Source organism: Meles meles, chromosome 12, assembly GCF_922984935.1.
Source record: "Meles meles chromosome 12, mMelMel3.1 paternal haplotype, whole genome shotgun sequence".
NCBI lineage: Eukaryota > Metazoa > Chordata > Mammalia > Carnivora > Mustelidae > Meles > Meles meles.
In genome coordinates this window covers 55,454,757-55,479,465 of record NC_060077.1, presented here as the reverse complement: position 1 = coordinate 55,479,465, position 24,709 = coordinate 55,454,757, and the positions used below count along the sequence as shown (strand labels likewise).

At 40.8% G+C, this 24,709-nt stretch overlaps 1 protein-coding gene across 1 annotated transcript in view; it reads left to right on the top strand.

Moving 5' to 3' along the window:
- Window positions 1-16,723: 16,723 nt before the first annotated feature.
- B4GALT6 (beta-1,4-galactosyltransferase 6) overlaps window positions 16,724-24,709 on the top strand; it is a 68,434-nt gene continuing 60,448 nt past the window's right edge. Inside the window, exon 1 of the mRNA XM_046025806.1 lies at window positions 16,724-17,401. Within this exon, the coding sequence (XP_045881762.1) occupies window positions 17,287-17,401 (115 nt within the window). The 5' untranslated portion in view covers window positions 16,724-17,286. The remainder of the gene's footprint in view (window positions 17,402-24,709) is intronic.

Here is a 24,709-nt window from a genome sequence, read left to right as displayed (position 1 = left end):
ATCCCTCCTACATTGCTGAAGACTTTCTAGGGGCTTATGTCTTCTCAAGTCAAAGTCTGTCCCAATTTCTGGTTTAGGATGAAATGCGTGCGTGTGTGCGTGCGTGCATGTGTGCGTGTGTGTGTGTCTAAGTGTAATTCTTCTTTATTCTCAGTCCTAAAATAGCCCAAACAGGAAACAGAGTCCTATCCTTTTAATCTCTCCCACCTGTCCTCACCACATACCATAAGTACAAACTGTGAATATAGCTGGTTTTTCTGAAGGATTGGGGTAATATAAAACTGGGTATTAGCTTATTCTTAGACTTCTGTGTCATTCTGGTCCTTTTGTTCTCCTTAGGTCTTAGCCATCCAGCATTTTGTGTCGCTTGTATCTCTCCTCCACAATTTCACTTCTTTGGGGTGCCTGGCTGACTCAGTCAGTAGAGCATGCACTCTTTTTTTTTTTTTTAAAGATTTTATTTATTTATTTATTTGACAGAGATCACAAGTAGGCAGAGAGGCAGGCAGAGAGAGAGGGGGAAGCAGGTTCCCTGCTAAGCAGAGAGCCCGATGATGCAGGGCTCCATCCCAGGACTCTGGGATCATGACCCGAGCCAAAGGCAGAGACTTTAACCCACTGAGCCACCCAGGCACCCTGGAGCATGTACTCTTTATCTCTGTTGTGAATTCGAGATGTACGATGGGGATAGAGCTTACTTACAAAAAAAGGTTCTTCTCACTTTCTACTCATTCCTGGGTTCCCTTACCCTCTTCAAATTATTCTTAACAGTTTCTCTCTCTCCTCTCTTTCTTCAGCCAGAATGACCTACCAAGTTGCTTGCTAAACAAGAGTATTCTCCCTAAAAGAAATTCTGCCACCAGCTAGTTTTTAAATTGAAAGAATAATACATGCATAAGGTTGCAAAACTGTCAACAGTAAAATAAAGAATGCAGAGAAAATACGATTTCTTTCCACCTCAAACTGCACAGACCCCCATTCCTATGGTTCTCTTTCTCAAGGACTCCTCATGCCAGATTCTTGAGTACATAAGTGCAAGTATGGTCCCACTTTTCAAAAACATAGAAGGCTGCAACCCTCTCCCTTTCTTTCCCTGCTCATTTCCCGAGCTCCATTATGGATTAATCCTCAGACTCGCTCACCTCTGGCTGCATGATGGAAGCTCTAAGGGGAAGAAAGAGGTGGGGCCTTGGCCTGGCTTCCTAGGGTCCCTTGGTGGCTCTCTCATTCCAGTTCTGGTAACTGTGACTTTCTTCCTTCTCTTCAGGGCTATTTGTGGTTATAATGCTTGCATTATCTCTAGAGGTTTCTCCACCGCACCCTCCCAAATTTATAAACAGTCTCCTTTGAGAACTCCTCAGATTATCCAGTTTGAATGTTACCTGTTGGAATCCTAAAGATATAAATGGGACCACCATTTATGCGTTTTCTGGAGCTTAGATGTCAGGATATATCAACTCACATGAAATCTACCTTAGGTCTTTATAAACATAATATTCAGTCACACTGCTGTAATTTATTTATCGTCCCTTAATGTTGGCAGTTAGGTTACTTCCTAGTTTATGCCACTGATGCAAACATATATCCTTGTGTTTATATCTTTGCACCTATGTACAAATAGAACTGCGGAATAATTTTTTAAAAAAATAGTAACTGCTGTACCAAAGCCTATAGGCACTTATAATATTAGTAAATGCCAATGATTGCCCCCTTAGAGATTTTTTAGTTTGTACTACCTCTGACAGTATCTTGCCAATAGTTAATTCTTTACCAAACCCATAAGTGAAAGGTGGTATCTCATTGTCATTTTAATTTGCATCTTGAGAATTCTGAGTAAAAGTTTAACAACTTTATATTTATTTAAAATTATTATTTTTCCAGAAAGCTGCTTTTCCCACCTCTTATTGATATGAAATGCTTTTATTATATATAAAGGAAATTAATTCTTTGTCTCTTTCACACATTTCAAATACTTGTTTTAGATTGTCATTGATTTTTAACTTTGCTTATGGAACATTTTCAATGAAGAAAGTTCTATTTGTTTAGTGACACTCCTCTATCATTTTTAAAAATGTCTTTGTTAGAAAGACCTTCCCCATTCTGAGACAACTGAAAGATTTGCCTTGTTTTCTTCTAGTATATTTACAGTTTTTACTTTCTATACTTTTATGTTTAAAACTCTGAACTCTGGACATTTTCAACATAAAAAATTAAGTAGATCTAACTTCTTCCAGAAGTTGGTATTGTTCCTTCTCCATTTAATGACTACTCTTGCCCACTTCTCATGACTTCAAAAATGCCACCCCAATACCACTTTTTAAGAAAGATTTTGTTTTTAAGTAATCTCCACACCCATTGTAGGGATTGAACTTACAATCCCAAGATCAAGAGTTGCGTCCCCTACTGACGCAACTAACCAGGCACAAAACTAACCAGGCACAAAAATGCCACTTTTATGTATACTGAATTTCCATAATCATTTGAGTTTAATTCTGAATTTCTACTCTGCTATATTGTTTTGGCAGCTGAGTTTATTAGTAGTATTAGTCTGTATTGATTCAATGGTCACATCATTCCTCCACCATCATTTCTTCATTCAGCTCTTTGCTAGCTGAAGTTCTCTGTACAGCAGATTTTTTAAGAAGAGTTTCATGGGAGGGGCGCCTGGGTGGCTCAGTGGGTTAAGCCGCTGCCTTCGGCTCAGGTCATGATCTCAGGGTCCTGGGATCGAGTCCCACATCGGGCTCTCTGCTCAGCAGGGAGCCTGCTTCCCTCTCTCTCTCTGCCTGCCTCTCTATCTACTTGTGATCTCTCTCTGTCAAATAAATAAATATATATATAAAAAAAAAGAAGAGTTTCATGGGAAGTGTACTTTTGGTCTTCTTTCACATTTGAAAGTATCTGTTGCCTTTATGTTATGGGTATAACAATTTCTATGGGTATAAAATTATTGCATGACATTTCCCCCCGGCTACTTCTGAAAATTATTGTAGAATTTAACAAACCTGTAGAGAAGTCTGGAACCAGTTAATTTTTTCCTCGTTGTCATGATTTGATCTTTTTTGCTTAAATGTTCAGAAGACAATTTTTTCTGTTTACTGAGTATACTGATCAATGTTGATTAGCTCATATTATTTTTATTCTGGGACATGGTATCACTTTGAACATGCTGACTTAAGTCTTCAGCCTCCTGTAAGATGGTAGACTAAGTTCACAAGACAGAGGTATCCCTTACATTGTAAACACATTGAAAAGATCAAGAATAGAAAGGCAGGGGCACCTGGGTGGCTCAGTGGATTAAGCCTCTGCCTTCAGCTCAGGTCATGATCTCAGGGTCCCTTATTGGGCTCTCTGCTCAGCAGGAAGCCTGATTCCCCCCTCTCTCTCTGCCTGCCTTTCTGGCTACTTGTGATCTCTGTCAAATAAATAAATACAATCTTAAAAAAAAAAAAGAATAGAAAGGCAATGTAACGACTGAATTGAACATCAGTTGAAGCTCTAACTCAGAATAAAGTAAACTCAGAGATGAAGAGATGGAAAACTGAAAGACAAATCAAAAGACAGGCAGGGGGAATGGGAAGATCCAACATATGCCAAACGGACTTCCTGAAGGAGCACATAGAACGGGGAAGTAGAACATTCAGGGAACTAATAACCGCAAATTTTCCAGAACTTCAGAAGGGCATCACATACAGAATCCCTAACAGTATAAATAAGAACACATTGCAAACATATAATAATGAAACCATGGAACATCCCCAAAGAAAGAAAGCTCTAGTAGTGATGGAGGGAAAATTATCTACTAAAGAATGATAATCAGTCAAATAGCAACCACAGATACCATAAGATAACAACACAACACCTTCAAAGGCTGAAGGAAGAATCACTGCCAACCGATAATTCTGTGCCAAGCTAGCAACCATTTAGTACTGAGGGCAAAATAAAGTCACATTTGTACACACAATGATCAACAGTTTAATACCACAGACCTTACTGTAAGGACTCTAAAGAATATACTTAGGCCAGAAGGAACATGGACGTAGATGAAACACCTGAGGCAAGAAGCCATGATAAGAAGAGAAATGGGTGAAATATCTCGGAAAACATTGTAAGTATTAATCCTAAAAACAGCAGCAACAATAACTTCTTTAAAAAGAGATTTGATGGGGTTTAAAACAATGAAAATAAAATAGTAGGCATGGCATGTTACATGGAAAGTAGGCTTTTTGAAGGGAAGTTAAATTGTTCTAGATCTTTGAGAAAGACACACTGATAATTTTAGAATTGCTTAAAAATATAAAAAAAATTTAATATGCGTGTTGAGAATTTGAGGGTAGTCAATAAAATTATAGAAATAGAATGCAGAAAATAGCAAAGGGGGAAAAGCAATGAACTAAAACTTGATTAATCAACATGCAAGACTTCATAGGAATAAAGAAAGCCAAAAAAATCTATAATGAATAGAGATATTTTTTCTTTTCCGTTTGTTCGGTTATAGTTTTGAATTTTTTTTCTGTTGCACTTATTCTGTTTTCTTCTTCAGCAATACCAAATGTGCATGTGATGAATTCTGTTGCCCATCTTTTGTATCTACTTTTTCCTTTATTATTTCACTTTGCTCAGTTTTTTCAAGGCTGTTATCTCACATGTCTGTGTTTTCAGCAATATCTGTTATTCTCTTATTTCTGCACTCCATATGGATATGATTTTGTGATGGTATTATTCGTTTTCATTTTTCTCCTGAGCTCTGTGAGATTATTTTGCATCTGTTTCTTGAGCTCTTGTATCTCCTCTCACTCTCTCTTTCTCTCTCTCTATATATATATCCCAGATAAGTGTGTGTGTATAAAAATTCTTTGGAATTAAAAAAAAAAACTATATTAACCTCATTTGTGCCATAATCTTTCTGGCCTGTGGTTGTTATCCACCTTTCTTATGTCATGATATTTTTCCTGTTGGTTTTCTTATGTTTTGCCGTGGCCCCTTTTTGGTCATTTCTGTTTGGAATGAAGTTGCTCCCAGTCTGGTAGGGGGTAAGGGCCAGGAAGTGCCCCTGAGGGTCAGCTGCATTACAAGACGGTGCCTGTGAAAGCTGTTTTACTTTGCCCTATAACATAATTCTAACGCAAGTTAGTAGAAGTTTCACTGGTTTTTCATGAGTCTCCACGTGATACAATTTTCCAGGGTGCTTAGCTTTGACTTAGCTTTCACTGCCTTCAGCTTATACAGATTGGCAATTCAGGGCTGCAGGTCACCCAGGGTTTTCTTCCATGGGATTCACTGATAGCTTGCTTCTTAGAGAAATGGTGTGCCTGTGCTTTGCTGGCTGAATATTTCCCCTGCCCCCACTGTCAAAAACGGTGAGAGAAGGTCTTTAGGCAGCGTAGACACCACCTCTCCTTCCAGAAGAGGCAGTAACTGTTTTGCTGCTCAGGGGCCCCACCACCAAGGAAGCTGGCTGCTCTGGTAGCTGTCCCAGTGGACTGAGTAGGGATTCACTTACAGCATTCTCCTTGACTGAAGGACAACATTCCCAGGCTTTCTTCTTATATCATGGTTCAGAATTTTAGGTATTTTCTTGCATCATTGAGGCTTTTTCTTGTACTCCTTGTTATTGTCAGTTGATTTCAGGGAGAAGAGGTCGCAGAGCTATTTTTACTTCATTGCTTTAAACTGGAAACCACCTTTTGCCAACCTCGCCTTTAATAACAAGTTTCCTCCTGCTACATGTATACTTTTATTGTTTTAGCCCCTTTCTCTGTGGGAGTGGGGAAGGGTGTACCAGAAAGATTTTTCCTCAAGATAGGAAAAAAGTCACTCCCACCTTATTTTTTTTTATTTTTTTTTAAGATTTTATTTATTTACTTGACAGAGAGAGATCACAAGCAGACAGAGAGGCAGGCAGAGAGAGAGAGAGGGAAGCAGGCTCGCTGCTGAGCAGAGAGCCCGATGCGGGACTCAATCCCAGGACCCTGAGATCATGACCTGAGCCGAAGGCAGCGGCTTAACCCACTGAGCCACCCAGGCGCCCCACTCCCACCTTATTTTAATGAGACTTCTATTTCATCAGATCAGTATTCCCTCTCTACTGAGAGGGCTCATGAGATGAGGAAGGCTCCCAAGAGATTTTAACGTTATTTTACAAGCAGACCCAGAACTCAATCAAGAATATTTAACATTGGGGCACCTGGGTGGCTCAGTGGGTTAAAGCCTCTGCCTTTGGCTCAGGTCATGATCCCAGGGTCCTGGGATTGAGCCCCGCATCGGGCTCTCTGCTCAGTGGGGAGCCGGTTTCCTCCTCTCTCTCTGTGTGCCTCTTTGCCTACTTGTGATGTCTGTCTCTCAAATAAATAAGTAAAATCTTAAAAAAAAGAAATAAAAAATACTGTAGGTTTAAAAAAGATTTAAAATTAAATATCTTTATTAATCACAGTGCAATTCATATTGGCAAAATTATGCTACTGATAACAGTTTAAAGACATATGGGGTCTGGGGATGACTGGTATGTCATATGGGGAGGGGTAAAATTTGTTATTTTGTATTATCAGTTTCACATTGAATCATATTGTTTTGATAAAGTGGGATTTTAAGTTATTTTTATCGTATGGCAAAGATAGGGAAATTTTTTACTGATGTTATTCTAAGAAAACTTAAAACAGGACCAGAGGCAAAACCAACTCAGTTATAGTTGCCAGTTGCTGCAAATGATCTGTGTGAAGAAAAATCCTATATATGCTTTTCATTTGACCAAGGGTGAGGTAGCCAAGGTCTCTAGTTCAAGTCACCTCATGTCCTCTCCTTAGTACGTAGGCTCTCTCAACCCGCTGTCAAGCCTGCAGACTCTGAGCCACCATTCCCCATCTAGTATACCATAGTCCTGAGGAGGATGGTGTGTTCAAAGGTGTCCAGTCTTTCCTGGACACATCTGTGTTCTGGGTATGCGAAGGGGTAACAAATGGTGCTGGAACAAGTGGACGTAGAGTTTCAGGCTCAAAGAAAAATATAAGGGAAGGTACAGATATTTCCCCATATTCTCCTGCCCCCACCTGCATAACCTCTCCCATAGTCAACATCCCCCACCTCAGTGGTACATTTGTTATAACCGATGCACCTACAATTGACACATAATTATCACCCAAAGTCCATAGTTTTTACATTAGGGTCTGCTCTAGGTGTTGCATATTCTATGAGTTTGGAAATATATATAATGACATGTATCCATCATTATAGCACCATATAGAGTATTTTCACTGCCCTAAAAATCCTTTGTGCTCTGCCTATTTATCCTTCTCCCCCTCCCGACCCCTGGCACCTACTGGTCTTTTTACTATCTTCATAGTTTGGCCTTTTCCAGAAAGTCATATAATTGGAATCTTACAGTCTGTTGCCTTTCCAGATTGGCTTCTTTCACTTAGTAATATTCATTTGGTAATGCATTAAGGTTTCTCTGTGTCTTTTCATGGTTTGACTGCTCATTTCTTTTCAGTCTGGGATAATATATTCCATCGTTTGTGTGTTGGTTTCTGTGTGGTCCTAAGTTTTCAGTTCCCTTGGATAGATGCCAAGGAGCATGATTACTGGATTGAATGATAACAGTATGTTTAGTTTTTGTTTTTGTTTTTTAGAGAGGGAGAGAGAGGAGGAGAGGGAGGGATTGAGGGAGAGGGAGAAGGAGAATCTAAAGCAGGCTCCACTCCCAGTGCAGAGTCAGACACGGAGCTCAATCTCATGACCCAGAAATCATGACCTGAGTTGAAATCAGGAGCTGGATGGTCAACCAACTGAGCCATCCAGGTGTCCCTGGATTTTGACTGTTCTGATAGGTGTGTGGTATCTTGTTTTATTCGCATTTCCCTAATAACGTGTGCTATGGAGCATCTTTGCACATCCTTATTTGCTATCTGTATATCTTCTGTGGAGAAATGTCTGTCAAGGTCTTCAGCACAATTTTTAATTGAGTTTTCTGTTTCCATATTATTGAGTTTTAGAACTTCTTTGTATATTTTGGATAATAGTCCTTTATCAGATGTATCTTTTGCAAATATTTTCTCCCAGTCTGTGGCTTATCTTTTCACTCTCTTGACATTGCTTTTCACAGTGAAGAAGTTTGTAAATTTTAATGAAGTACAGCTTATCCATTATTTCTTTCATGGCTCATGCCCTTTGTGTTCTATCTAAAAAGTCATCACCATACCCAGGGCAACTATGTTTCCTCCTATGTTATTTTGTAGGAGTTTTATAGTTTTGCATTTTACACTTAGGTTTCTGGTCCATTTGAGTTCATTTTTGCGAAGAGTAGAAGGTCTGTGTCTAAATTTTTTTTTTTTTGCATGTGTATGTCCACTTGTTCCAGCACCATTTGTGAAAGACTATCTTTGCTCCATTTTGCTACCTTTTCTTCTTTGTCAAATATTAGTTGACCATATCTATGTGAGTCTATTTCTGAGCTCTTTATTCTGTTCTACTGACCCAGTTTTCTATTCTTTTGTCAATATCAAACTGTCTTGATAACCTATTGTAAGTCTTGAAGTTGGGTAGTGTGGGCTTTCCACATTTCTTCTTCTCCTTTAATGTTATGTTGGCTATTCTGGGTCTTTTACCTCTTCATATGAAGTCTAGAATCAGTTTGTCAATATCCATAAAATAATCTGTTGGTATTTTGACTGGGACTGCACTGAATCTATAGATTACATTAGGAACTTGATAGATCAACAATGTCTTATGCTGGATTTGAGTCTTTCTCTCCCCCCACATGGAAGGCTAGAGCTGACTGGAGTTCGGAATTTCCTTTCCCCTAGGTCAGTTAGGCTCTGATAATGCCCCAGCAAGTTGGGCTGTGGTTAAGTCACAGGTTAATATTTGTGTGGAATAAGTTGATTGAATTTTTCAATTTTGTAATATAGTCAGGTACATTACATTTCCCACTTGCTATTTGTCTTTATGATATTTTCCAAAGATAGAATATGCTGTATGTGTAACAATACATTTATATATTTAATAATCTATCATAGTGCCCTGTTAATAGGGTTTTTCTCTATGCTCTGAGTGCCATAATATGTTCAATCCATGAGGTACTAGGGGACTACACTGTGCTACCAACGTAACCAGTGAGTGATGTCCTGGTTTTCCTGAGATAAATTGTACTATGATGTGCATTGTTTTCTCTGTTCTAGCTTCTCCTGCACTTTGAGTTCTGGTAAATAATTTTGGCAAAAATTCACCTTCCAAAGTTATGGTACCACAGTGCTTTACCTACTACAAAGGAACAAGGAGGATCAGAAGCTGAGTTAGAAGACAAATTTTCTGTTCACTTGTGGTGCTTTCAAGGAAATGGCTTCAGGAAGCAGAGAATAAAGAAAATTAGAAGATTGGTAGAAGTCTTTTTTGACATTTTGCAGGCTATCTTAAACATTGCTAAAAGCTGAGATGACTGAGAAATTGCTTCAGTATGATACTGAAAATACTTCCCCATGGGAACTGTAGGACCTCATATTGAGAGCTCTGATTCCTAGGAATGTATCTCCATGCTGAACTGAGGTAAGTGTGCATATACTCTTTTCATTGGCTCTTTATTGATCTCCCTTATTAGATCTAACAGGTTTCCACTTAATGCTTTGTTTGGTAGCCACACACCTATAAATAGCAATAATTTTTCTCATTTTCTTTTCGCTGTTTTTACCTCTTCACATTCTCATCCAACTGCATTGCCTGATTCTTGTCTGCCCATGTCTTTTTCATGATTTGAAAGAGGATGATTCTACCTTAATCATAAGAATGCCTCCTACTCTTTACAACATAACGGGCACTTGTGTGGCTCAGTTGGTTAAGTGTCCAACTCTTGATCTCAGCTCAGGTTTTAATCTTGGGGTCCTGAGTTCAAGCCCCACGTTAGGCTCCACACTGGGCATGGTGCTTACTTAAAAAAAAAAAAAAATCCTCTTATCCCTATTTTATGAAAAGTTTTAACATCAGAAATTGCTTGATTGTATCAAATGCTTTTCTAGCCTTTATAGAAGATAATGTATGCCAATACATTTTGAAAAACTACTCATTCTTGTTGTTAGTCCTTACGAAAGAGAAAATTAAAACCCAAACGAGATACCACTATATTTTACCTAAAATGCTAATATTAATAGGGTTGATTACACCAGGTGTTGCTGAAAACATATGGAACTTGAACCTTCAAACACTACTGGTGGGAGTGTAAGTTGGTAAAAAAATTTTGGGGAATTGGTTGCCATTATATTATTTCTGAAATCTGAGCATGTCCATATTACGAAGCCAAGAATTTTGACTAGCAGGCATATAGTCAACAGAAATGCACAAATCTGTGTGTATTATAATAGTTTATAATGTGTATGTTATACTAGTTTTATTTGTAACCGGATCAAACTGAAAAAGCAATGTTCATTAACAAATAACAGAATAGGTAATTAAACTGTAGTATATTTATACAGTCACCCACTTAAAAATAAGACACTAAATTTTTTTCTTTGGCCTAATACGTTGGATCATGTTAACAATTTGCCTAATGTTGCTAGGTTCTTGCATTTCTGGGGTATTCCTTATTGGTCATGATGAATTGGTATTATTTGTATTTTTTAGTCTTTTAAGCCTAAACTCTGACATTAAACTCATGTTTTTACGTCCCTTATCACAGTGACTTAAATCCTTCTGGTGACTATGAACTTGTGAATTTTAGTTTGAGTCAGGACCTCAGTATTCAGGACCTCACTATTCCAAAATTCCCTTTTCAGACAGAGAAGCACCAAAATCCTTTATCAAATTTACCCGAATCTCCTTTCTTACTTCAATTTTTAGCCATTTAAACTCTAAAACTAGTTCCCCCTGCTGTCCCCAGGGTGATTTAGTCACTAAAAGTATAGATAGAGAATATCCTCTGAGCCTTATGATGTTAAACAGGATTAAAAAATGGATAGAAAATTGCCTTCTAATGTCCTTCATTAAAGGTTATTCTGTATTTTAAATTCTATTTTTTTTTTTTTATTGCTTTTGGCTGCCACGGGTATAAGATTCTTGATACGATAGAAGAACACTTTAATAGGACACTAGCTTTTATCTATGCATTTTATCTTCTACTTTTATGATTCATTCACCTATGAAGATGGCTCTGGGTAAGTTAAGGTGAACTAACTTGTATTCCTTGTTACACTACCCAGAGGAATATACACAATTATGTAAAAGGTTAAGAGTGTGTTGGCTTATTCATTCAATAATTATTTATTGCCTTGTTTTTATATGAGGTTCTGGACTACTACTGTATATCATCAAAATAGAATCATGTTCAGGAAATGATTTTTTATTTATTTTTTATTTTTTAAAGATTTTATTTATTTGACACAGAGAGAGAGATCACAAGCAGGCAGAGAGGCAGAGAGAGAGGGGGAAGCAGGCTCCCCGCTGAGCAGAGAGCCCGATTCGGGGCTCGATTCCGGAACCTTGAGATCATGACCTGAGCCGAAGGCAGAGGTGTAACCCACTGAGCCACCCACGTGCCCTGGAAATGATTTTTTAAAAACTAAATGAGGTTGGGCTATTTTGACTATAATAAGCAGAATCTTTTGAACTGTGTCAAGTAATAGGAATGGTTTTCTTTTTTCCTTCTTTTTAACATGTATGTGCGTATCAGTGAGAAAAGTATCTTTCAGAGTTTTTCAGAACTAACTGCTGTTTAGAATTCAAGGGAGCTCTGGGGATGTGGCTATTGTTTTGTCTCTTTAGCAGCCAGGTTTAAGGGCTCTCTAGAGGGCTGGGTTGCTCAGCTGGTATGTGCAAGACCCACAGGTCCTACACATCTGGTTTGTATGTGTGCTGATACTTGGATTTCCCTCAGCTTTCGGGAGGCTGCACAGGACGTGGGAGATGGAAGCCTCAAGCAGGAAGAGGAAGCCTCCTATGTCTACTTCGGTGGGTGCTGAAATCACATCCCTTTCCACGGAAGGGACCAGGCGCTATCTTGTATAGGACTCAGCTGCTCTTTTAATCTCCTGTTTTGGCTTTTCATGTCTGTTTCCCCAAACTCCAATGTCTGGTTTCCCCAACAAAGTCTAATTCCATCTGCCATGGGCACACTTCTTTTTTCCTAGCCAGCCTGGGGGCTAAGTCAGGGACATGGCTTTGGCAGTTCAGAGTCTCTTTAAGGCAAAACTAGCCATCTGTTGAATAAACTAATATTATGCTAAGAAAAAGAAGGTTTAAAGCAAACACAGCCTATTAATTTTTCGTTATGACTTATCAATTGCTTGAGCCAAAAAGATGGGCCTTCACTTTATTTACCATGTTGTTCAATCAATATATTCCATGACACAGGTGTTGGAGACAAAAATCAGTAAAGATAGTTTGAAAGACGGAGAGCACCTATTTATTTGTAGAAAACTTTGGAAAAGTACACTAAATAAAACATTTTGCCCTGATAGACAAAGTAATCCCTGTGAAGACGGGAGCTGGTGTGGTTTGTGGAAGGGACACAGGAAGGCTGCTAACATCTTAGGTCTTTCCCCAGTTCTGCTGCTTCCTCATTATCATGTGAACTCAGGCCACACGTTGTACCTGATGGAGCTGTAGTTTCCTCATCGCAAGTGACATAATAATACTTGCTAAATGCATGCCAAAGGGATTTTGTGAAAATGATAGGTAGGTGGTTTGAATACTTGGAAATGCTAGAAGGCATTCTTACGATGGGAAAGAATGATTTTGGATTTCAGATGCAAGTGTTAAGCAATCTGAGAGGAGTATGAAATTTGGGTCAACTGCTACAGTAGGGATTCTCATGACTCCAGTGGTTTTCTTTTTAAATTTTAACCACAATACTGTATTATCATAAAGTCTATATTATTTCATATATATATATATATGATTATTATTAACAGTCTGGCCTTAAAGTGATTATGTTTGCTCTCAAATGTAAGACATTTATTTTAAAGTTTATTATAACCTAAATAAGATATAAGGACTTAAAGTCAACATTCTGACTATATTTATCATGGAAATCAGTAGGAAATGGGCTTTATTTAAGAGAAATTTCTGGGGGCACCTGGGCGGCTCAGTCACTTAGGCATCTGACTCTTGATATTAGCTCAGGTCTTAATATCAAGGGGGTGAGTTGAAGCCCCATGTTGGGCTCAAAGTAAAAAAAAAATTTCTGTGCTACAACAATATTTTGGAATATATATTCCATTTTATAGACCATGCCAGTGTCTAACTCTTACACAATCTACATTCCAATTATGTATGCAAAAAAAATTCAACTGTCTAAGCATAATTCATCAACCGAACAATTTTCTTTACCTGAATCTCCGGTGCTCATATGTTTAAATATATAAAATTACTATATTTAATCAGTGATTGTAATATTTAATCGGTGTGCTTCGTTTCATTCCTTTTCCTCCAATTTATAGGGGGGAAAAAAAACCTTACTGATTTTTATGCTACCAAGGTTGTGAGCAAATCCAAAACACTTCATAAACATTGTTTATCCTCACTCAGCATGGACCAAGGAAAATGTCATCCACCTCATCCAATAAGTATTTTTTTGTTGTAAGCACAATCTCAGTAATATATTTCTGATTAATATAGATAGAAAACCATTAGTTAAAACTTAACTTACTCAATTTGGTACCCAAATATTTAAGAGCATGGGAGCTCTCATAGACAGAAAATAATAAAAAGAATACTTGGTGGTAATAAATACAGAACAAAGCAGTTAAATGAAATTCACTTATGTCTTAATAGTGTATGTTTCATCTTATTATTATAAGCTTAAAGTCTTATGGATATTACAAAACTAAACTTTGATGTTATAAAATGAAACTTTCTGCTGTGGACTTTACCTGGCTCCTGAGGAAGTATCAGTTGATAATCTAGGCTTGGAACGGTTTGGTTAGCGTTCCTTGAGCTCTGAGTATTTCATGGACTTTGGCTTTACAAATGAGCTGAGACCCTGCGGCATCCTTCAGACAGAGACTTCATAGGTGACACAGTAGAAAATTTGGTTTTCAAACAGAAAGAGACCAGCATCACCCTTACTGCTGGCAGAGTGTGATCTAAAAGAGAGATTAAAAAAATTAACAATATTTGAGTTGTGATTACTAGGTACCAGGCTCCCCCAAGCTCTTTAGAGGCATTAACTCATTTAATTTAATCCTTATAACAACATTAATAGGTAGTATGAATATCTTTGAGGTCACTTGATCACGGAGTGATTGAGATTCGACCACAGGCTCCCTGGCTCCAGAAGCTTGGCCACTTCTCTTTGTGACTGGTGATAAAAATACCAACTGAGCTGGTTTTCTGGTACTCTGCTTTACTCCAGGGAAGAGCCAACCAGTCTTCTTCTTTTTAGAACAAACCAGGATTTTTTTTTTTAATTTGAAAATTTTTTTCTATAATTGATTTTTTTTATTGATGTAGAGTTGACATATAATCTTACATTAGTTTCAGGTATACAGCATGATATTATATTTATATACTCTCCAAAATGACCACCACAATAAGTCTGGTTACCATCTGTCACCGTGCATAGTTAAAATTTTTTTTTCTTGTGATGTGACCTTTTAAGATTTACTCTCTTAGCAACCAATTAGTTTTAACAAGTACTGTGCTGAACTTGAGAGAACAGCCATGGCAGTTGTCTATGCCAGCAAGGCACATCTATACCTAGTAGTTGGATTTCTTACAATAAAATTAATAATCAATTTCTTCAAGGTTAATACTTCCCTCTTGATTACGTAATAAACTTTCCTTATAAAAAGCCAACCTTGCCTGAGACCTGGCCATTGTTAAGTCAGCATGGTGGTTGAATTGTGGGAACAGAGAGATGAAAAGTCCGTAGGGTCTGAGAGGGGAACGTCTTTGCTTCTGTACCATTCATAGATTTCTTTCTTTTGCATAGGTATTTTTTTTAAGTGAGTTTCATTTAATATTGCTCTGTTTGTATTTCACATTCCCCTTAAGCACCTAAAAATGTTACAGAATAGTGTCATTTCCTTCCACATTAAATATCCCATCAGCCAGAGAATTCCAAAAAACCAAAATATTAAAAAATGAATTTGAACTTGGCGATTCCATTCAATCAACTGTCAAATGGGATATGAGGGAATCTCTTTAGGTGCCAGCCATTGCACTTGGCATTTTACAGTTACCCCGTTCAACCCCAGAGCCTTGCAAGGTGGTCTCACACATCATTTGAGGGCCACGGAGAGAGACTTGCAGAGGGTAGTAGCTTGCCTAGCTTGCCATGAATTTCACAGTTAATAAAGGCCTTAGTGAAGTATAAATCCGGGTGTTTCAGGCTCCATGTAACACAGTATTATTTAAGAGACGATCCAAGGCTTGCTAAGAATGTACCAGATTTGCTGGCAATCAAGTGATGGGTCAACACACTGCCTCTGGAAATGCTGAGCAAATAATGGCGGGGAGGGAGGCGGCGCAACCAGCCACTTCTTAACATGATTAGTTGAAACACCTTCACACACAGGTTGGCAAACTTAGATAGCTGAACTAAGGCTCCAGGCTAATTTATTTACTTAGCAAAAGGTCTCTCTTTTTTGAACAAAGGGGACACCACGGCCTAGGAGGGAAATTAAAACAATTTGCCCATTGAAGCTTGTTGGTGCTGCAGTACAGAACGGCCAATTGGCTGCACAGAAGTCTTTTCTGCCCCGCCTGAATGGACAGAGCTACTGTACAGACTACCCGGCGCTCACCTCCAGATGAGAAGGCAAGTCCCATTAGAAGGGATATACATGGATCCATAACACATCCTAGCAGTATGTTTCTGTAAGAAGTGCGGGATGGAAGGTTTCATTAATCTGGGACCGGGGAAAAAAAAATCTTGCTCCCGGAGCGTGTATTTTGGGAGGAAATTACACCATTGAAGTCCCCTCCTCGAGATACCCTTTTCCCTCAAGGTACATCATCCTTCTTTATCGATCCCGGGGGCGGGGGTGCGTGCCGAGGCTCAAGACCTATCCCCCAGCTCCGAGCTGCGCGGCTGGCGCTGGGGTCCCGGGGCTGGCGGGGGCGGCAGTGACGCAGGAGGCGGCAGCGGCCCAGGTCGCGGCGCGAGGGGAGGGGGCAGGTTGCTCGGCGCGGTGCGGCGCCGGCCAATCAGGAGGCGCGGTGTTTGGGGCGAAGGGAGGGGAGCGGGTGGGTGGGGGCCTCCAGGTTTTCTCCGGTGCCCGGGCGGCGCCGCCTGCAGTTTCGAGCACAGGCGCGGAGCCCCGCGGGGTCTCCGGGCGCACGCGCCGGTCTTCGGTTTTCCGCGGCTCCCCCGCCCTTTCAGGCCCGTACCCCTTCAGCGACCCAGACGCGGCTCCGACGGCGCCCGGCCTCCTCTTCGGGCTCCCCGGGTCTGCCCGCAGCGCAAGTCGCCCGGCCGCTCTACGCCTGGTGTCCGGGGGCGGAGTGGGGGCGGCGCCGGCGGGGTCGCCTCACCCCAGGCCGGCGGCGGTAATGTTGCTGCGGTTGCCGCCCTTGCGGCCGGGCGGGCAGCTGGCGGTGGCGGGAGCCAGAGTCGGAGCGCGCTCGCCGCTAGCCGGGACGCCGCCCTCGTCTGTGCTCCGCTCCCGCGGCCGCCGCGGGGCGCCGGGGCCCGGCGCGGCATGAGGAGGAGGCTGCGCGCCCGCGAGCGCTCAGCTCCTCGGCCCCCAGGGCCCCCGCGGGCCCCCGCGCGTCGCGCGCGCCGACTGCGGCCCCGGCGCCCACGCTAGCCCCGCGCAGGCACGCGACGCCGCGGCCCGGACGAGGCGGCGGCGGCACAGGCCTGCCGAGCGCGCGCGGGCCGCTTCCCGAGCGCGGGGGCTAAGCGCCCCGGACCCCAGCGGACGCGGGGAGCCCGGGCGTGCTGCAGTTCGCTGCCCCTTTCCGCAGGGCGCCGCGGCGCGCAGCCCGCGCCTCTCCCCACCTGCAGCCCCTCCTCCCGCCGCCGCGGGGCGGATAAAAGGCGCGTCCTTGCCCTTCCTGGGCCTCCGCAGGTCCAGCCGTCCCCGGCACCCCCGCCCCACGCCTTGCCTCCCTTTTCCCTCCTCCACCCCTTCCTCCTCTCCTCCCGCGCCTCCCCTCCCCCGACTCTCCAGCCTCCCATTCATTCCGTCCGCTCCCTCCCCTTCCCTCCTTCCCGCTCCGGCCCTCTCCCCTTGGTCCTCCCCGCGCGGACCCCGTTGCAGTCTCGGGGTTCTCGGTACATTCATGGAAGTTTAGGGCCTGGATGGTGCCCCCAAGTCCGGCGTGAGAGCGCAGCCTGAGCTGCTGGCCGGGAAGAGGAAGATGTCTGTGCTCAAGAGGATGATGCGGGTCTCCAATCGCTCCCTCCTCGCCTTCATCTTCTTCTTCTCCCTCTCCTCCTCCTGCCTCTACTTCGTCTATGTGGCTCCGGGCATCGGTAAGCACCGAGACACACCCTCCCTTCCCACAGTCACACCGAAGGAAATGCAGGATGTTACTTAAGGGATTTGGAAGGTGTATAAACAGGGGACTGGCAGAAAGCATTTTATGTGAAATGTTATTACAGACCTGTCAGATAAACTGCTCGGGGCATGGCTTTAGTACGTGAGTTTCGTTTGTGCCGGTTTAACTCACTTAAAAGACTGCATTAAATGGACGTAGCAAAATTATGTGTAATTTTGCCGGATGCCCTGGTTGCTTTCTCGAGTATTCATGACAGCTTTATTCATTTGATATCAGCTCTTGAAGCTTAAACTCGGTGCTTAATCCCAGTTTTATTCAAACACCCTTGGATATAATAACTGGTTTTAAAGATATGAAGGAGAAACCAACACCAGGGGATGTGATTGAGTTCAAGAATGTATGTATTCTAGTGTTCTAGGTCACTTTTTTAGAATGGGGTCAGTGAACATTTGTGCCACACTTCAGGAATTTTTAGGCGATGAGTTTTCTTGTGAAAACAATGCTCTATTCTTTAGTCTGCTTTTCAAGGGTAGGTAGATTCTGCTACCTGTTAGGATGATTTCTGAGATAATACAGTGATTAAAGTGATAGATAGTTATACAGGATTGTTTGTAGTTTAACATTTTAACCTATTTATCATATTTTGGGCCAAATACCTTTTTAAAGAATCTATATCGATGGGGTCATTTAATATTCTAAGTACTCAGTCCTCTTTGGTTGAAAGGTGCTGGTGTGGCATTCTAATGAGTGAAATATAAGAGCTTCGTATGGATATTAAAACACATTGTATCTCCAGAACTTTTTCTGAGTTTTTCCTGGCCATTATGTGTTTAATGTTAAATATTTATGGTATGTATTTAATGTTAATGTATTTAGTGTAAAATATAAGTTTAATGTTCACTCAGTAATAGTGCATATCTCCTATTATTTATTTTTGACACTAGTCTTTTGATCCAGGGCCTTTTCTCTCTGGGTAAGTAAAAAATGTATGGCCTCTTATACAGTGAAAACACCTGCAGAATTTTGAGATGGCATTAGTATCAGGGCATTGTCTTGTGTGATTAATAGAGTATTGTAATGAATTGCAGGGGAGAAGGAAGATGCAAACCTCATGAAGATTGTTGCATTTCCTAGAACAGAATTACTATGTGACTTTTTCTTGATTAAAATTTTGAATTCAAGTAAGATGTGTAAATTAAGATAATGATGCTTGAGAAGACATAAATTGTTGAAACCTTGATGTATTCCAAAATAGAAATTTGAGGTTGAAGTTTTAACAAGTATGAATATTTTAAGATATTATTTTCTTTTAAAGCAGTTTTTTCTTTAGGCTAAATAAAAACCTCTGGAAGCCTGTAGTAGGAATGACAGTGGTAGTTCAGTGGACTTGAGAGCAGTTAGCCAAATTATTTGGCTGGCTTTTCTTAAAGTCCTCTGCCATTTTGACAGTCTTAGAAATTAACTCTTCCCTCTACAGCCGTTTTTACTTTGTCTTGTAGCTCTTTAAAGGCTGGAAATCTTTGAGTGATGTTGGTTACTCAGACGTTAACTTTGAGAGGTTTTGCAGAGAAAGGTTTTTTGCACTTAGGCAACAATGTTTTTACTTTCTTGGTATTTTGAATAACTTGTTGAAGTTATGATACTCAAAATGTTAACCAAAGGAGATCAGAATTCTGTTACTTGGTAGTCATCCTTTTTTTTTTTTTTCTTGGTGCATTGATAGATTATATGTAGATTCTTAAAATTTAATTGATATGTAATACTAATACTTTTTTCTCAGTTATATGTGAGTTTAATGTTTGCCATAGAGTAATCACTTATGTATCATAAAAATTTGGCAGTTTTCTTATAGACAATTAGTTTGACACAGTTTAAGCTACTGTTTTTGTGGGTCTTAAATTTAGAACTTCAAAAAATTGACTAAAGCCAGTAAGGAGAATGAAACCCAAAACTTATAAAGTGCTATCAATTTATTAAGCTGTATCTATTTCCCAAACCCAGTATTATTTAGCAGGAAAAAAAGTCTCCTTATTTCTCTTTTATTGGGAAGCGGTTTTCCAAAAATCACGTTTGCCTGAAAGCTCAAATTTTATCATTGGCAACAAATACTGTCAGGTTTTGTTTTTTTTTTTTTTCTTTTTTCTTTTGGAAGTGCCCGGCTCACTTTGTTCATTTTTGGGAAAATGTAGGTCAAATACAGGAGTTTAAATAACCAAGCTTGTCAGTTCTTTAAAGTAAAAGTGATAGTTCATGAAAAATGTGGCTAGTTCAGCTCACAATGCAAAATCAGTGCACAAGTTGATTTTCAGGATAACCATAGTACATTAGTGTGCTACAGAAATGCTTCATGTACACTTCCTGTTTCATTCCAGATTTCTTATTAATGAGATATACCCCCAAACTAGGTTCTTATAACTAATTTACATTAGATGTACAGAGAAGCTTCTTGAAATAATTCATATTTTAGTCTGAATTACATCTGAGGGCAAAACTTTCATGTGATGAAAATATATGTGGTGTAAGAGAACACTTTTTATTGATTCTAAGTAAATGTTTCAGATGTCTTCTGTTAAAAGTCCTCATTATTCCTGTCCACATCAACCTGTTGTGTAGACATTAATTTTATTTTCCTACATTTTCTGTCCAGAGACCTGTTTTTGTCTTGTACCTTCCCCAGGCAGTCCTTTTCTCATTTTTTTTAAAGATTTTATTTATTTATTTGATAGACAGAGATCATAAGTAGGCAGAGAGGCAGGCAGAGAGAGAGGGGGAAGCAGGCTCCCTGCTGAGCAGAGAGCCCCATGCGGGGCTCCATCTCAGGAAGAGGCTTTAACCCACTGAGCCACCCAGGCACCCCTCCTTTTCTCATTTTTAATTCCCTTTTCTTAGCCTTCTTCACCTGTGTTTCTCCCTCCCTCTCTCTATTCTCTCTGAGCAGATAGTACCACACAGTTGTAGACAGCATAATCTGTTTAGTTTCCAATGTTTTCTCATGTTGAACAATTCATTGGCTATTTAGGTGTTACCCTAAGAGTCCCATCAGACTCCAAGTTCATTATTTTAAGAATAATTCGAAACAACAACAACAAAAAAGAGAATAATTTGAAACATTTTCCTTGAAATTTCTGATTCATGTAGGAAATGCACGGATAATCTTTATGTTATGAAATTTAGTAACAAGGAAAACTGGTCTCTAGACACCATCCCCCACAGGAAGACAGATTTTTTCCCTAGCCCATCTGGCAGAGTCAGGAGCCATTTGTTGTTTCTCGTTCCCTTTCACCTTTGTACATGATTGCAAAAAGATGAGTGCAGTCCCCCAAGTTCTTGACCTGGCTGGATTGAGAGTAGAATCCCATTTAGTGTTTAGTTTCCAGTGCAGCTTCCAACACAACATACTTGTATTTTCATGCTGTAGCATCATAGAGGAAGATGAACTTATGACTTTTGAGTTCTTTCATCCAACACAAGTGAAATATCTCAGATAGGCTAGACATTGTTTGAGGCACAGAAGTTAGATGACTAAGACACAGTTACTTCCTTCATGCTACAATGGGGCGAGCACCAGGAAAGAGTTGCCAGTCATTGGAAAGCCTGCATTGTGGAATGAGGGCTGGTTAAAGATTTCCAGAGGGAGCTGGTGGTTGGAACAAGCTATTGAGGATGGACTAAGCAATGGAGCAGCATGGCCAAAGATACTTACAGAAAATAGGAATATTTCCATCTGGCTACCACTTAGGGTACGGGGTGGCCAATCAGCCATGTTGAGAAAAATTGTTGGGACTCCCCTGCCCCGCTAGTGTTTTGGTGTTGAGGTCCCTAAAATTCTGGCAGAGAGAAGCTGGTCTTGACTCATATAGGTTTATCAAAGCTGTCTATGATTAAGAAAAAAAAGTTGATGTGCCTATAATCAATGGGGTAGTATTGTGGAGAAGATTGCAGGATTCCATTGGGAGTGGGGTTTCACTGTCTATGTGACTCACCAGAGGTTTTGACCTTTCCTAGATGTGCTGACAGGCCATTTTATTCTTTGAATAGAGGTGGAATCTGGTTGGGGCACTTTGGTCTGGATTCCTATGGGCCCTTTAAGGAATTACTTGGCAAGTGCTTTGTTATTTGGGCCTCTAGGTAGATTGCGCTCTGCTGGTACTAGTGTAGTTCATGGGCGGTCAGGATGGTGGGGGTGTGTGGGTGTGTGTGTACGAGTAGGTTTTAGGGGAGAGGGTACCTTTGTTAGGTCCTTGCTGAGAGTCCCCTGACATTTTCCCTGGGTCTCTCTTGGCTAGCTCAGAAGGTGGCAAGTTGCCCTGCAGCTTTCTTATCATAGCCCTTTGGCCTCTTGGCCCTGGCTGGGTAAGCCTGGTTGTGTTGTGAGCTGTTAGTTTGCTTAGTGTTTCAAAGGTCCCTTGGTTTTTTTCCTCACCCAAGTTCTCTGACCTACATGGCTCCTTTCAAGGGTTCTTTTGATTTGGGCTGTGGTGTCAGCTGTTTCTTTCCTCTGGGCCTTCCTTTGCTGGTCCACTTATCCAATGCTCAAATTTTTGTCCTGGGAGTAGCAGGAAGCATCAGAAGTTTTGAAAAGGGGAATGATGCAATCCTTTGTTCTACAGCCTTTCTCTTAGCATGGAGCCTGGTGATAGAGGGCACAACTAGTGGCAGGGAGACCAGGCAGGAATTTTTTTTGGTAGCTCAGAAGATTAGAACCTGGTCAAGGTCATAGTTGGGTCTGGGCAGAGTTGAGAGGATGGGAGTAGTGACATTGACTGAAAGGGAGAAGCTTTAAGACGTTGTTTGTATTCTAGCTTCGACAACCTGGTGGCTGGTCGTAGGGAATAGAGAAAGGCATGTGCTTGGAGGGAGCTGTTTTAGTTTTAGAGAAACTGCGTTAGGACACCAGTGGGATGCCCAGGAGGAACTTCTCAGTAGTAGGAAGATGGACATAAGGACTTGGAGCCCAGGAGAAATGTTTGACAGGAGATTTGGCTGTCTTCAGCAGGTAGGTGAATGGTACTTATTTCTCTCCCAACATACCTGAGTTTTATTTTTTATTTATTTTCCACTCCTGCAAGCAGAAGTGACTCACTGAGTCAGTTACTTTTAAACGTGGGATGATACAGGCTAAATCAAAATATAGAGGAGGCCTAAGTGTACTTTGAAAAGTTTCCTGTGAGACTCTGTTCCCCTTTTCATTCCCCAGTCCCAAATAGGCAGTAATTTTGGTTGACACCATGGAAAGTTTTGGGTGGCCACTGAAGGAGAGCTTGTGGAAGCTGAAAAGAAGTCAGCCATGGATGTCGTCTAAGAGCTTAGGGTAAGTGGAGAAATAGGAACAGGAAAATGAAGGAAAAGAGAGATCATATGAGCAAAGTGAGGTTTTATTAATGAATTAATGAATAAAAAATGATGATTAGCAAGACAAGTGTTGAAATGGGTTAATGCAGGGTGACTGGGTGTCTCAGTTGGTTGAATGACTGCCTTAGGCTCAGGTCATGATCCCAGGATCCTGGGATTGAGCCCCACGTCAGGCCCCCTGCTCAGAGGGAAACCTTGCTTCTCCTTCTCCCTCTCTTTCTCCCCAGCTTCTGTTCCCTCTCTTGCTCTCTCTTTTTCTCTCTCTGTTAAAGAAATAAAGAAATAAAATCTTAAAAAAAAAGAAATGGGTTAATGCTTGGAAGAAGAATTACCAATTTGATAAGTAGGAGGTCCATGACAGCTGCTTCAGTAGGGGGAAGCACGATCTAAGGAGTCCTACAAGATGGGAAGACCTGAAGTTCTATAAGAACTTTATAGAAAGGTTTAAGGACTGAGGACAGGGTTTAAAGATTTGAGAAAAGGAACAGATTATGACATGTGATCTAGGAAGACTCATTCCTTTATTTTTTCATACAGCGAATGTTTGCAGAAAGTGCTATGCTTCAGCATTGAACAGGATCTACATGGTCCCTGTCTTCATAGATGCTATAGCCAGTGAGAAATCCTCGCAACTGAAGAATAACTATTCTAGAGTAGAGTGAAATACTGTTGGCTAGGGAGGCATGGGTTGTGGGGTGGCCCTGAGCTGGGTTAGGCATTATGGAGAAGAGGAAGGTGCAGCCGAAGCCAGAAGCTTAAGTTAGGTAATTAAAAGATGGGCTTGGGAGAAAAATATTTCATGCAGGAATGGAAGATTCGAAGGCTTAGAGGTGAAGGAGTGGAAGGTTAAAACAACAACAACAACAAAGAAACATAGGGGCTAAAGCATAGAGTACAGAGGAGAGTGTGGACTGAAGCTAGAGAGATAAATATGGGTTTAATCGTGATCCTTGTAAACTGGGTGTGAGAACTTGAGGTTAGCCCAAGGACAGTTTCAAACCATTGAACTTAAATTTTGAGTAAGACAGTGACACGATCAGATTTTCATTTCAGAAATATTTAGGCATTACTGGTATGAATGGATTAAAGAGAACAAGATTGCAATCAGTCAGGGAGAGCAGGTAGAGAGAATAGGATCAAATATATAGTTACATTAATTTTGGAGATGGGAGAAGAGGACATAAAGATGTTTGTATTAGCAAAAATGAGATGAATATGGAGAAGGTGGTTCATTCTTGGTTGGTATCTGAGTTATTTGTTGAGAGTGAGGCACTCAGTTTATTTGACCAAATCTTAGTGTAGAGTGAACTTTTTTCTAACCCAAGTTAAGAGATTTGGTTTCTGCCTCAGACCGCACTAGAGGCTTAGTAAAGAATTGTTGATGGCTGAATGTTTCTGATTAAATCACTTCTCTTGGTATGGCAGCTCCTTTGTCCTCTTACTGGCTGACTCATCAGTACCATTGGGTTGTTACATGTTAGATACCTTGGGAGAATATGGAGGGACGGGCTGGGAATTAGGAACCGTAGAGAAAATTGGATTGGTCTGTATATTAATTATCTATAACTTTGTGAATTACCCCCAAATGTAGGGCTTTAAAAGAAAAGCAAATGTATTATTATCTTATAGGTGCAGTGGGCTGGGAATCTGGACCTGGTTTGGCTGCCTGTGGTTCAAGGTCTCTTATGAGGCTACAGAGTGTTGAGTGTTGATGAGCCTTGTGGTTCACCCTTGTGGATTTTGGCAGGACTCAGTTCCTGAGGGCTGTTGACCAAGGACCTCAGTTCTTTGCACGTTTTTAGTTGGAGGCCTTCCTCACTTCTTGCTGCATGGGCCTCTCCATAGGGCAGCTCGTGACCCCATCACTTTCACCATATTTTCTTTTCTTTCCTTTTTTTTTTTTTAAGATTATATTTATTTATTTAAGAGA